Here is a 12,959-nt window from a genome sequence, read left to right on the forward strand (position 1 = left end):
CCTAATAATTGATAGGCAAGATAATTATCTTCAGTAGTTCTTCTCCAGGGCCATAGAGTGCTGCCAGTATACAACATGTGCGTTTTTAAATGCAATAGAAATCTGCTATTCTTATTACAATGATTAGTATTTATTTCTTGGCAGACTTGGCCGCCCAGGAGCGAGGACCGCAATCTAACTGCACAATATATGGCACTGGCAATCAAGCAACTTGTGCGGCCTCCACACATTTTCATGACAAGCGGACCCCTGATCCAACGGAGCGGGGCCACTGACCCACTGAAAATCTACATAATACACAGTTGGCTAGTTTTCGGGGCTCAAATGTATTTGGACAAACTAACATAATCATTAATTAAATTGTGAGTTTCAACAACTGTGGTGGATGACAGAAGAATTCTTTCCCTAGTGAAGAAAACCCCAATCACAATAGCTGTCCAGATCAAGAACACCCTCCAGGATGTAGGCATATCTGTGTCAAAGTCAACAATCACGAGAAGACTTCACCAGAGTAAATACAGAGGATTTACCACAAGATGTAAACCATTGGTAAGCCCCCAAAACAGGAAGACCAGATTAGAGTCAAAAAACTTTTAAGAACCCTGTACAGTTCTGGAACAACATCCTATGGACAGACGAGACAAAGATCAACTTGTACAAGAATGATGGCAAAAGAAGAATATGGAGAAGTGAAGGAACTGCTCATGATCCGAAGCATACCACCTCATCTGTGAAGCATGTTATGGCATGGGCATGTATGGCTGTCAATGGAACTGGTTGCCTTGTATTTATTGATAATGTGACTGCTGACAAAAGCAGCAGGATAAATTCTGAAGTGTTTAGTGCTATATTATCTACTCAGATTCAGACAAATGCTTAAAAACTCATTGGATGGTGCTTCACAGTGCAGGTGGACAATGACCCGAAGCATACTGTGAAAGCAACCCAAGACTTTAAGGCGAAGAAGTGGAATGTTCTGCAATGGCCAAGTCAATCACCTGACCTGAATCCAATTGAGCATGCATTTCACTTGCTGAAGACAAAACTGAAGGCAAAAGCCCCAAGAACAAGCAGGAACTAAAGACAGCTGCAGTACAGGCCTAGCAGAGCATTACCAGGGAAGAAGGCAAAACAGAAGGCTGCAAAGGATTTGCAACCAAGTATTGAAACTCACAATTTAATTAATGATTATGTTAGTTTGTCAAAATACTTTTGAGACCCTAAAATTGGGGGGAACCACATATAAAAATTGGTGTAATTCCTACACCATTCACCCAATGTGGATGTAACTACCATCAAATTAACAATGAATGTCTACACTTAATCTTGATTGTTTCCTTTCAAATCCATTGTGGTGGTGTACAGAGCCAAAATAATGACATTTGTGTCACTGTCCAAATATTTATGGACCTAACTGTATATATATGTTATGGTTCACTTTCTTTATCTGCACTGTGGAATGTTCATGGTGATCCTCTTGGTCATCTTGGTTCTTATGATCCATCCCCCTGTCCTTCTTCCTTGGTCAGGCCTTACCCCTTTTTCCTGTAGGCTTTTTCCTGTAATCTAATTCAATATAACTGAAGATGCAGACTTTTCTGCCAGGCCCCTTCTGAATGGAATACAGCAGACTTGTCAGAACTTTGACTACACTCCTTCTGGGATGACTACACGCCCTCTATCAAATCAAAATTAGAATTTCGATTCAACATATCATGGGCCGGATTAAATCAAAGCTTTGACCCACCCACTAATCGAAAAACTACAGAACTGTACTCAGTTGTGGCTTCATTTTTAGTAAGATGCCACTTTCTTCTAATCATAAATGTAACCGCAATGATAGACAGGTTTGTAGTTTGCTATTAGCGGGTGCATCAAAAGTTTGATTTAATCCGGCCCCATATCTAGGTTGATGTTTCTGTGACAATCACTGAATTTGTTATTGATTTTTACGGCCTTAAATGCAATATTATTGACTTTATGTATTTCTATTAAATCAAAAGTAGAATTTTGATTCAAAACAAAGGTTTTAAAAGTATGCCAGACAATTGTAGAATAAATCATATCTAGTTTGATGTTACTGTGACAATCAGTGAATTAGTTATTCATTTTTAGGGCTTTAAATGGCTATTAAGCTTTTAAGTGCCCCCCCCCCCCCCCCCCCCGGGAAACGCCCCTGCCTATCACTGCTAAATCTTGTCAGCCTTCCAGTTCCTCTTCACCACAGTACTTTGTTATATGTGCAGAGGAAGCTGGCACGGTGCTCTTGAATTCACAATCTGCCATGCTATTTGCATATGATGGGGGAAACACCCTGCAGGACAGCATGGCCTTGGCTTCATAGTTTTTCTAGTTTCATTTATTAATTGATTTAATTGGGTAATTAATAAATACCATCCCATACAGCTCAATGTGAAACTTAGTCATTTAATTTAGAGTTATTTCTCCCACAGTGTGTCAGGCAGTGGAAACAGGATCAGCAGTGTCTGGGGTCTCCTTGAGATACAGCCAGGTGAAATTTCTAGCATCTGATTACTGATGACACTACTTTCACTTTAAGATTTTAATTGTTCTCTTGTGAGAAGGCACAGAAAATAGAAAAGTGCCCATAACAAAATATCTGCATTTGCAGCATGTGCATGTTTTAATTCTTTTTTGGTTGGAAACTTGTCACAATCACCCAGCTGAGTCAGTATGAGCTGGGCATCTGCGGAACCACAGGCAGGAACCAACTGCTGCTGCTTAGACTGGACTGAACTGCTGGGCAGCTGGGCAGCCTGGATAGGAAGAGGAGAGGAAGAGGAGGAGAGGGAGGCAATGAAGTAGGAGAGGAGCGGAAGAAAGAGAGAGAGGAGAAGGGGAGAGGGAGGAGGGAGAGAGGAGAAGGAGGGAGGGAGAAAGTGGAGAGGAGAAGGGGAGAGGGAAGGGGTGGAGAGGAGAAGAGGAGAGGGAGGCGGTGGAGAGGAGAGGGGGAGAGGGGTGGAAGAAGGAGAGGAGAGGGGGAGAGGGGTGGAAGAAGGAGAGGAGAAGGGGAGAGGGAGTTGGGAAGAAAAGAGAAGGGGAGAGGTAGCAGGGAGAGAGGAGAAGGAGGGAGGGAGAAAGTGGAGAGGAGAGGGAGAGGGGAGAAGGGGAGAGGAGGGAGGGAGGAGAAGGGGAGGGGGAGGAGGGAGAGAGGAGAAGGAGGAGAAGGGGAGAGGGAGGAGGGAGAGAGGAGGAGGGAGGGAGAAGGGGAGATGGAGGGGGCAGAGAGGAGAAGGGGAGGGGGAGATGAAGAGAGGGGGGAGGGGAATGAGAGTGGAGGAGTGGGAGGAGAGGAGAAGGAGAGAGGGAGGGGAGAGAGGAAGGAAGAAGAATGGAGGGGGAGTGGGGAGAAATAGGGGGGAGAGAGGAGAAAGAGAGGGGAAGGGGAGCGACCATTCTGACGAGAAAGATGAGTCACCAAAATTTTCATTCACATGGTGACTACAGAAAGCCATTGTCAGATGACTTCAGCCCTCCTAATACACCCACTCACAACTGACACATAAGCATGCATAACCAATCATGCAGTCTTGAACCCAGTGCATTCGCGCACACAGAAAACATGACGTAACTCTCAGAGCACCACTGTACCAGCCTGTCATACACTGACCCAAGTCAGTACAAGACTACTTCTGGGTGCCCATGGGAAGGAGAGAGGCGGAGAGGGCAGGAGATTATGTGAAAACTAGCCTGGGTTAGCCAGAGCAATACAACTCCACCTCCACTGTAAGAGGTAAAGCTGTCAGTGACCCTGCAATGTTGACTACAAATTATTGTAGCAGATCGTTTTGCTTTAGTTTATGATTTACAATGCACAGATGAGAGAGGGGGGGGGGTGGAGGAGACAGTGAAAGAAGAGGGGAGATTGCAGGGGGGTGGTAGTGTGAGAGAGTTATGATGATATTGTATTATAATCTGGTATACAGTACCGTTTCTACGGAGGTGCTATGCGATGTGGTCATGGCAGAAAGTCCGCGCCCTGGTGTGACCGCGGCGTGCCGAGCTGCTCCTCCGGCTTCTGCGTGAGCCGGCGCTGGAATTCCCCGAGCCCCCCCTCCTGGCCGCTGCAGTCACTTCCTTCTGAGCGCCTAAGACTAAACAAACCGATAGACACAGCGACACAGAGAGATAGGGGGAAAGAAGATCCCACACTGATTCGTGATTCAGGTAATAGTTTCTTATTTTTTCTGATATATAGATGTTTAATGACAGACTACATTATTATTATTATTATTATTATTATTATTATTATTATTATTATTATTATTATTATTATTATGTTGTTTCATTTCCACTGGTATTTGTGTTTGAGTACTTTTAATGTACCGAATATAACATCGTATTTTGTATTGTTTTAACATTAAAACAAAGTCACCTGTTTCACTCTCTAGCCCAGTTTTGCGGTAGAATTGTTTTTCTATAGTCGAGGCCGTAGGGATCTCAGAAAAGGGAGGTATATTTCCAGTGACGGTAACTGAGCAGACTCGCTCTTGAAATTTCCCTGTGTGGGGGAATGCAGTGCAACCAGCCCAGTAGTACAATACAGTAGTAAAGCCGTGCTCAGTATAGTACAGTACAGTATGCCTATGAGTGCAGTACAGTCGAGTACACTACCGTGCATTTGAATACAATACAGTTCTGCGCACTAGTGCAGTCAAGTGCAGGAAATTGAAGTATACAGTTATACAGTTCACTGTATAGTGCATTACAGTAGTACTGTAGATTGTATGCTGTACAGTACAGTAGGCTACAGTATAGTGCTGTGCAATACGGCATCGCTGACCTTCAGACTGAGGGGAAAGATTTCCAGTCTTATAGTCAGGTGAACTCCATTTACGACAGACTTCCTCTTTCAGCCACCTTTCATCGTGGTTACAGTTTTTGTTTTATTTTAAAACTTCCTCTTCTTGTTCTACTGGTGGAAAAACTAGTGTCGCTACGTAGGCTGCACAGCCATTAAAACAGGCTTACGGAAATAATAATAATAATAATAATAAATAAATAAGGTGTCGTTTTGCAGAAGAACTTTACAGTAATTAACGTGTTGCTCTGCGTGTGGGTGTGTCTTGTCAGCCGTGATTTGATATTTCCACTCGTGGCGATGGACGGCACGCTGTGTGCTGCGCAGGCTGCTCCGCCGGCTGGGTCGGAACCGGGCTCTCCCACACGGGCCGAGGCGGCTCGGCTGCACACTGAGGACCAGCCCGGCTCGCACCGCAGCAGTCTGACTGGCGACAGGTGAGTGGGTCGGTGCAGGGTCTGATAAATAACCCAGTCAGTCAGTCGGTCATGTCCTGAGATGGTTTATTATTGTTGTTGTTTTTATTATACCGTTATTTGGTTAAGCATGGGGACAGGGTATAATTTCATCCTTTCTCATATTATAGGACAATAAATTCCCCAGGCGGAGCTGATTGAGAACTAGGTCACAGCGCCCAGCCTCTGTGGCACTGGCTTTAATTAAAAAATAAAAAATAAAAAAGTCACACTCAGCCATGTGAAGCTGCTGGGTGGAGGCACTGGCTGCAAACGAGTGTGTGCTTGGTTGTAGTAATGCTCTCAACTAGCTCTTAAATTCTGTCTATCTCTGTTTATTTATTTGTTTATTCATTACGGGGAGGCTTTTTTTAAACACTCAGAAATGATTACTTGCGATGCATTGCAACGTCATGTATTGCTATAGAAGCGTGGCTAGTATTATGAGTACTATCGCTGGCTACCCAGGCTGTGGTAAACAACGCCCCCTATGGTGTGTGCTGGACATTATCAGTAAGGCCCAGGGCAGTCACCAAGCAGGGGAAATTCTGTTTGATGATGCAGTTCTGTGCTGGGGTCTTCCTTATTGGAAACTGTGGGAGGAGGATTGCTTGAGTCTGAAATTGGTTTCACACTGAAATGGTTGGACCTGGCTTTTCATTAACTTCTCCAGTCTCATGACCTTGCCCTATGCTGCTTTCTCTCTTTCTCTCTATCTCTCTCCCTCTCTCTCTCTCTCTCTCTCTCTCTCTCTCGCCTGACTTGTGTCTGTTGTCACATTTTACTACAAAGCTTAGGCACTTAGGCAAAAATAAGTGCATTAATTAATTCATTAACAATAATAATGATAATAATAATTCAAAAGAACAAATAACCAAGCAAGGACACTTTGTAAGAAGCAGGAGTGCTGGTGTGTGGACAGACGTTAAGGGGCAGGGGGCAGGGGGCAGGGGGCAGCTGTACTGCTCAGTACTGTTTCATTGTTGGTGAAATTCGGGGAGTGTGTCTGATCTTAGTGTCCTTAGTGTAACTCCTATAGCCTGATTATTCCGTTTCGCCACCAGAGCCACACTTTGCTCAGATCCTGTTCTAGGACCTTGATCAGCTCCCAACCAGTCTATCATTCTATCATCATCCCTAATTCCCGTTTACCCTTTCCACCTGTCTCCTGTTTCCTCCACTCATCAACCCTTGTGTATATACTACTTTGTTCCACTGACAAGATGTGAAGTACTGGTTTGCCTTACTGAGCAGTCTTTTCTAGTGTACCCTGTTTACCTGTGTTTTGACCCAAGCTTTCTCTTCATCCTACGTCTCTGGATCTTCCTTGTTTGCCCGATCGATCGACCTTCCATGACCCCAACTACGCCCTTTGTCTAGCCCTCTTTGTTCTGCTCGCCAGACTCGTGTTGGCAGTCTGTATCCTCTAAACCGCAAGTGGTTCCTACTCCCATCTGTCATCCCCAATACCTGTCCTGAGACTTAGCAGTGACCAGTGAAGCCTGAACGTTGCCAGAACTCTGCTCAAAATATTAAACAGTCAGCCCAGAATTTACACAGCTGAAATACTGGATGCGCGGCAGGAATGACTTGTTTACGATTCAAGAAAATGAAACTGATACCAACAGATTTAATTTTTATTGCCCCAATGCAATTATTCAATAGAAAGGAAAAATTATTTTCCTGAAGCTGTGGATTTTCTGGTGCAGGGGAGTGGAGGGTGTGATCAGTGAGGGCAGGGCTGCAGATGTGAACCAGGACAGATAATCTGATAATCTTCTTATCTCAAGTCTCTAAGAGCACATTGTCGGCTGCAGCAAACTTTCAATCTTCTTTTTTCGTTTCCCTTCTTCTGAGTCCCTCTCTTTATATTGACAGAATTTCAAAGTCATCTCCAGCAGGCTGCCATTACTGTTTCTGACTGACAGAAGTCAAGGGGAAGAAAGAAAGAAAATAAGCAGCTCTGAAATCAATAAGCCAGCTGTTTAATGTAGTTTTTCACAAGAGCTGTTTCCACCATTTTCGTAACACTTACAGGAACTGCTCATCTTTGTGCTTTTCTAAACTGTGATGTGGAGGACAGTTTTTGTGTAAGCTGTGAATTATCCACTTTTACGGTCTGTGCTTTTTCATTTCTTGGTCCCCATGCACTGTATTGACTTATTATGAAAGTATATATGAGTATTTGTGATAGTGTGTGTGTTTGTGTATAGGATTCTTACATATTGTGCAATTACATGTTTTTATATGGATGAATCAATGCAGTAGCAAACAGGGAGTTTTCACTGTGTGTTCAGCTCTCTAGGGTTGTCCAATGCTGGGCAGTCCCATTGGGTCATGTTCCATGCTGGAGCTCAGTGCACACAGAGACAACAGCTCCTCCCAGTGAATCAGCCAGTCTGCATCTGGGAGCAGAGTGTCTGCCCTGGGTTATGTATTGAGGGTGTACAGAGAAACTACACTGCAGAATCCGCCCTGGCACAGCAAACTCCCTCGGCTTCTGATTTCAACAGTTTTCTTCTGGGGGGGTGGTTGGACTGGTAATTTTTTAGAAGGCAGGGCTCTGTGTTTGTTCTGTGTCTGAGAGGGACCTTGACAATGTGTGTGTGTGCACAGGGGTGTGGAAATGGGCATGTCCCGAGGAGAGAGGCTGCTGTCGGAGGAGGAGCAGGTGACACTGATCACTGAGAGCATGTCAGTGACCTCAGCCGACGAGGAGAAGCTGCTGCTGCTGAACAAGAACACAGACCTCAGGAGGCTGAACAAGGAGGTAAAGGTCATGGGTGCACCATCACTGACCTCTCACCAGGGCTGCCAGGCTCTGTGCGGGGGAGGGAGACTGGGGGAGTCAAGAGCACATGGAAGATAGGGGGTTGGTGTGGGAGGGTTCTGAAGGCTGGTTTCAAGTGAAAGCATTTCTAGCAGTCTAGTTCTACAAAATGAAACACAATCTGCCTCTGTGCTATGTCATTCTCTCTCACTTTCACTTTCACTCCTCTGTCCCTCCTCTCTCTTCATCCTCGCATCCTCATTCTCCTGTCTGTTTGTCAATTCTTTACTCTATCTCTCCTCACCTCACTTCTAACTCCTCTGGTCTCTCCTCCCGTCTCTCCATCCCTCCTTCCTTTCTACATCACTCTATCCCAGCTGATGAAGCTGAATGAAGAATGGGACCACATTTACCGAAGCACCACCCTGGGACTGCAGCAGCGGGTGGGCGTCCTGGAGCAGGAGAGCAGCACCCTCAGGCAGCAAAACAACCGTCTGCTCCTCAAGCTAGAACATGAGCAGGTACACCCGGCATGGGGAGAGGGGGAAGAGGAAGAGGGGCTAGGGGGTAGAGAGGGAAGGGGAGGGAGAGGGTGAGGGGGCAGATGGAGAGAGAGAGAGAGACAGATAGCAGGGGGAAAGTGGAAAAGAGCTAGTGAGTCAAATGTCTATCTGTGTCCCTTTCTGTCTTTCTGTCCCCATCTCTCTCCTCTCATCTCTCTCTCCCCCTCTCCATGTAGAGTAAACGAGAGTACTATGAACAGACTCTGCTGCAGGAGCTTCGAAAAAACCAGCACCTTCAGGAGTACATCCGCCTCCTGGAGAACAGACTACACCGCCAGGACTGGCCAGCAAGCTCACCGGTGAGCCTCTCGCACTTCCACACATTCAGATATACATGCACACACACTCATGAGATTCTGTGTTTGTCTGTGTCGCTGCTCATTCTCACTTCCTCTGTTGCAGAATGGTGTGGAGAGGTGTGGTCCTCCTGAGGTGTCTGGTGTGTGTGAGCCCCCCCGGGGGCCATACGGGAGTGCCAGCTACTCTCCTCCTCCCCTGGAGTCTCCCCCCAGCACTGACACACAGGGCAGAGAGAAGAGGGGCAGGAGCTCCCCCTGCAGGACACCTGAGGAACAGGCAGACACGGTGAAAATGGTGCAGGATCTCAAAGAACAGCTGGAGGCACTCAGGTGTCAGGTGAACAGAGCAGTGTTTGTCTGAGTTAGTGAGCATGTGAGTGAGTGAGAGTGCAAGTCAGTGTGTGTTTGTGTGAGTGTGAATGTCTGTTAGTGAGTGTGTGCTTGTCTATGTGAGTATGTCTTTGTTTGTATTGTATGCAACATGGGCTGATAATTCACATCTTTCTGCATATTTAATGTGCATCTTGGAGATGTTAGACTCACACTGGGGCTTTGAATAAGAAATCTATTTGGCACAGTTGTTATATGAAGCATTCGAGCTGCATTAATGTAACACAATGTGCCCATTGCGTTTCTGTGATCAGGGTATGTGCTGATGGCCTTGATGTATCACCAGTGTATGTATGTGCATAACAGTGCTGTGAGTTTCTGCACAGTGTACAATAAAAAGGACTATATTTATTAGGACTGTCATGGGGGAAAATAACTCCATTCTAAGTGATTTTTATTCACTAAATCACACAATGGACCAGAGCCAATGCCACACCTATCTTCATGTTGTAGTTTCAAAGAGTTTGAGCACAGCCCCAGAGCACCACACTGTGGGCAAGCTTTGTCACTTCACCAGGGTCTGCAAAGCGAGGTGAAAGATGTTTGACACTAACACTGACATAGTTGCAGGATATTCAGTGAGTACAGGAGGGAAGTACCTGGAACAAGTTAGTATGCTATAGTTTAGTTATAATCAGGGAGTGTGACTGTCTGTCTGTGTATGTGTCTGTGTGAGAGTGTCTGGGTGTGTGTGTTCGTTTCTTGATTTTTACTGAACAAGCTTTGCAACTGTCATTATGATTATTCTTTATGTCACTTATAGATATCACTTAAAAAAGTGGTTCTTAAACCTGTCTGGATTCCGTTCTTCGTACGTGGATAAGTTTCAGGATAACTTGGCACAAACACAGGATTTTCCTTTCTCCAAAGTGAGTTTAAAGTTCAGCCAGCACCATGTCCAGCATCTTAAACCTGCTCCCTGGCAGGTTAACTTGAAGTTAGCCGGCAAAGAGTCTGAATATATTTAATCCTGTCCAATTACATGACAGCGGACACACCCACAACGATGACACACGTTCCTAGCAGATCCAGTAGGGGTGGGAGCGATCTAAATAAGGCAAGCTTTTCAGCGAGAATTAATTAATAGAGAATTCTTTAAATCATACAGATGATAATTTTTTTATGCGATACAGGTTCGGTCGGCAAGGAATTATTTATTTAGAACCGAACATAAGTAACAGAAATAACATACATAACATTCCTCAAGCACAGATACTTAAAAATAAAGCCCTAATTGCATTGATTTAAATCTGTGTTTTTGGTGCCTGGTGAATTGAAACCGATGAGTGCATTTCTGATGGATAGAACAATACAATGCATTGAAATCCCCTTTATTATAGCAAATTGCTTGATCTATGTATCTTCATAGATAGAACAAAATTAACAGTAGTCTTTATAAGAATTTAATCTACTTACAATTTACGGAGAAGATGCCTATTTACGTTTTCAAGAAAATGCGTTTCACGATATCAGTGATAGCAGAAATTCCAAAAATAATCAAAAACTATTGATTACGTTACTGACTTGGAGATAATAGATAATATCTCCAGATAATGAATTCATGCCTTTGTTTTGGAGCTAATTTTAAATCACTTGTATTGTAATATGTAATGCCACAGGACCACAGTCACTGCTGTCAGAGTCAGTGCTGCTAGAGGATAGGATGCCATGAGAGACAGATGTGGGTTCAAAAGCATTGGCAAACTGTTGTAAGATTGTGCAATGGTTCAGAAACTGACTTGCCTGGGGTTTGGATGCTGTTGTTATGATTATTGTTTTTCTTTGTGATTTTGCTATGTTTTAGATTTCATATTTACAGTACATGATACATGCCTGATTTTGTGCACTGTGTGGTGTGTCTGACTCTGTGCTGTGTGTGCTTGACTCTTTTCAGACACGGATCTATGAAGCAGATTACAAGACGGAGCACAAGGACCGGGAGCGAATGCAGCAAGAGAACAGCAAACTGCGCAGGAAGGAGGGGGAGATGCGCCAGCAGATGGTGTTGCTGCAGGAGCAGGTCAGTCCCTGGAACCTGATGGGGGAGCTCTGACGTTAGGGGGGAATGGAAAAGCAAAACATGATGAGGTATTTTTCATAGACAACGTCTGTCTCTCTCTCCCTCTCTCTGTGCAGCTGAAGGTGTATGAAGATGACTTTCGCAAGGAGCGCTCGGACAAGCAGGTACTGCAGCGCCTCCTGCTGAAGAAGTCGCCACCCAGCGACCCGGTGCTGGTCCACCGCTGCAACAATGAGCACGGGCGCCCAGCCACAGAGAGGGAGAGAGAGAGGGAAAGAGAGCAAGAGAAAGAGAGGGAGAAAGCTGGCTCCACCCGACGCAGCTCCTGTCCCAAGCACTGTGAGCGGCACGGGCAAAAAGCTAGCACATGCCTCCGCACCCAGCGCCCAGTGTGCAACACGGATGTGCAGGCCTCCGCACTCTCTGTAGACTACCACTAGCCTGCTGACCCTCCACCTGCCTATCAGGCAGCCCTGAGACACAGACACAGGGCTGCAGACACACCAGATCATTGTGTTCTTTGTATTTCTGTTATTCGATTTTCTTTTGTATTTATTTATATTCTTAAAAGCTCCTGCTGCTATAACCAGTATGTGCGAGATCATCACAGTGATCCCTTTCTGAGCGTTCCACCTCCCCTCCTGTATTAGGGCCCAGGCCTGTTAGCGTAGTGGGTTTGTGGCTCTGCTGGCGAAGCTGTGTGACACACATCCACACACTACACTGTCACACCTGCTCCCCACAGAGCACCCCTGCACAACTAGGCACTTCAAACCTATCCTTGTTATGGGTTGATTTAATTATTTTTGTGTCTGGGGGGGCAGGTGTTTGGTGAGGATGTCCAGAGTGGGCAGAGTAGGGTGAGTCAGGGAGTGCTCATGGATCAGGGGACAGTGACACTCTCATTGTAAGTGCATCAGTTACTCTCTCACTTCTGCATTTTGCCTGTGACGCTGTCTGAGCGTGTGTTGGTATTTCATAGTGAAACTGATAGTACCCCAGATGGAATTTCCTGTGTCACACAGGCTGAAGTGCCATTGAGAGCATCAGAAGGAGAGACTCTCTCTCTCTCTTTCTCTCTCTACTTTCTTTCTGTTTATATCCCACTCTCTTCCTGTCAGAACTTAGAAGAGACAGAACCCAGACATGTGAATGTGCATCTGACATGCTGTACATACTGTACTGTCCCTTTGCACTCCACACTGTGCTCTGCTACCCAGTGCTACTTGTTTTCCTTTTTTTTTTTTTTACTTCTATTACAAATTGGCTGAGATCAGCTGTGCACTAAATACTGAAACGCTTTATTACTGATATAAATGTATGTATTTTTTTAACCTGTCCTCCTAGGTCCCAGAGGCCTTTTTTTTTTTTTTTTACATTAATCTAATTTAATTAAGCTATTGTCAGTAACAGAGTTTGTGGGGTTTTTTTTAAATCAGATTGTATTTTCCCAACTACTTTTTTTACATTGTTTGGGATTGTTTATATAACAGAGCCTGTTTCTCACTGTGCAGTGATCCTAAATGAATGGATGTGCCTGACCACACATGCTCTGCTGCAACAGGTTGTTGTGGGGAAATCATTTAACAATGTAATGAGTTAACAAATTAGTTGATATAATAAATTATATTTTACCTTAA

At 44.9% G+C, this 12,959-nt stretch overlaps 1 protein-coding gene across 1 annotated transcript; it reads left to right on the plus strand.

Moving 5' to 3' along the window:
* Nucleotides 1-4,017: 4,017 nt before the first annotated feature.
* LOC136760096 (TNFAIP3-interacting protein 1) lies at nucleotides 4,018-12,959 on the plus strand. The gene is made up of 8 exons (XM_066715352.1): nucleotides 4,018-4,188; nucleotides 5,095-5,259; nucleotides 7,894-8,047; nucleotides 8,425-8,568; nucleotides 8,787-8,909; nucleotides 9,013-9,246; nucleotides 11,194-11,319; nucleotides 11,436-12,959. Exons 2-8 carry the CDS (start codon nucleotides 5,123-5,125, stop codon nucleotides 11,757-11,759), a joined length of 1,242 nt encoding a protein of 413 aa, XP_066571449.1. The 5' UTR covers nucleotides 4,018-4,188; nucleotides 5,095-5,122; the 3' UTR covers nucleotides 11,760-12,959.

The sequence above is a fragment of the Amia ocellicauda genome, chromosome 10, assembly GCF_036373705.1.
Source record: "Amia ocellicauda isolate fAmiCal2 chromosome 10, fAmiCal2.hap1, whole genome shotgun sequence".
NCBI lineage: Eukaryota > Metazoa > Chordata > Actinopteri > Amiiformes > Amiidae > Amia > Amia ocellicauda.

Coding starts and splice junctions, on each gene's coding strand:
- LOC136760096 (XM_066715352.1), top strand. CDS start 5,123: ATGGACGGCACGCTGTGTGCTGCGCAGGCTGCTCCGCCGGCTGGGTCG. Junction 5,260..7,893: donor AGCAGTCTGACTGGCGACAG/GTGAGTGGGTCG, acceptor GTGTGTGCACAG/GGGTGTGGAAATGGGCATGT. Junction 8,569..8,786: donor TCAAGCTAGAACATGAGCAG/GTACACCCGGCA, acceptor CTCTCCATGTAG/AGTAAACGAGAGTACTATGA.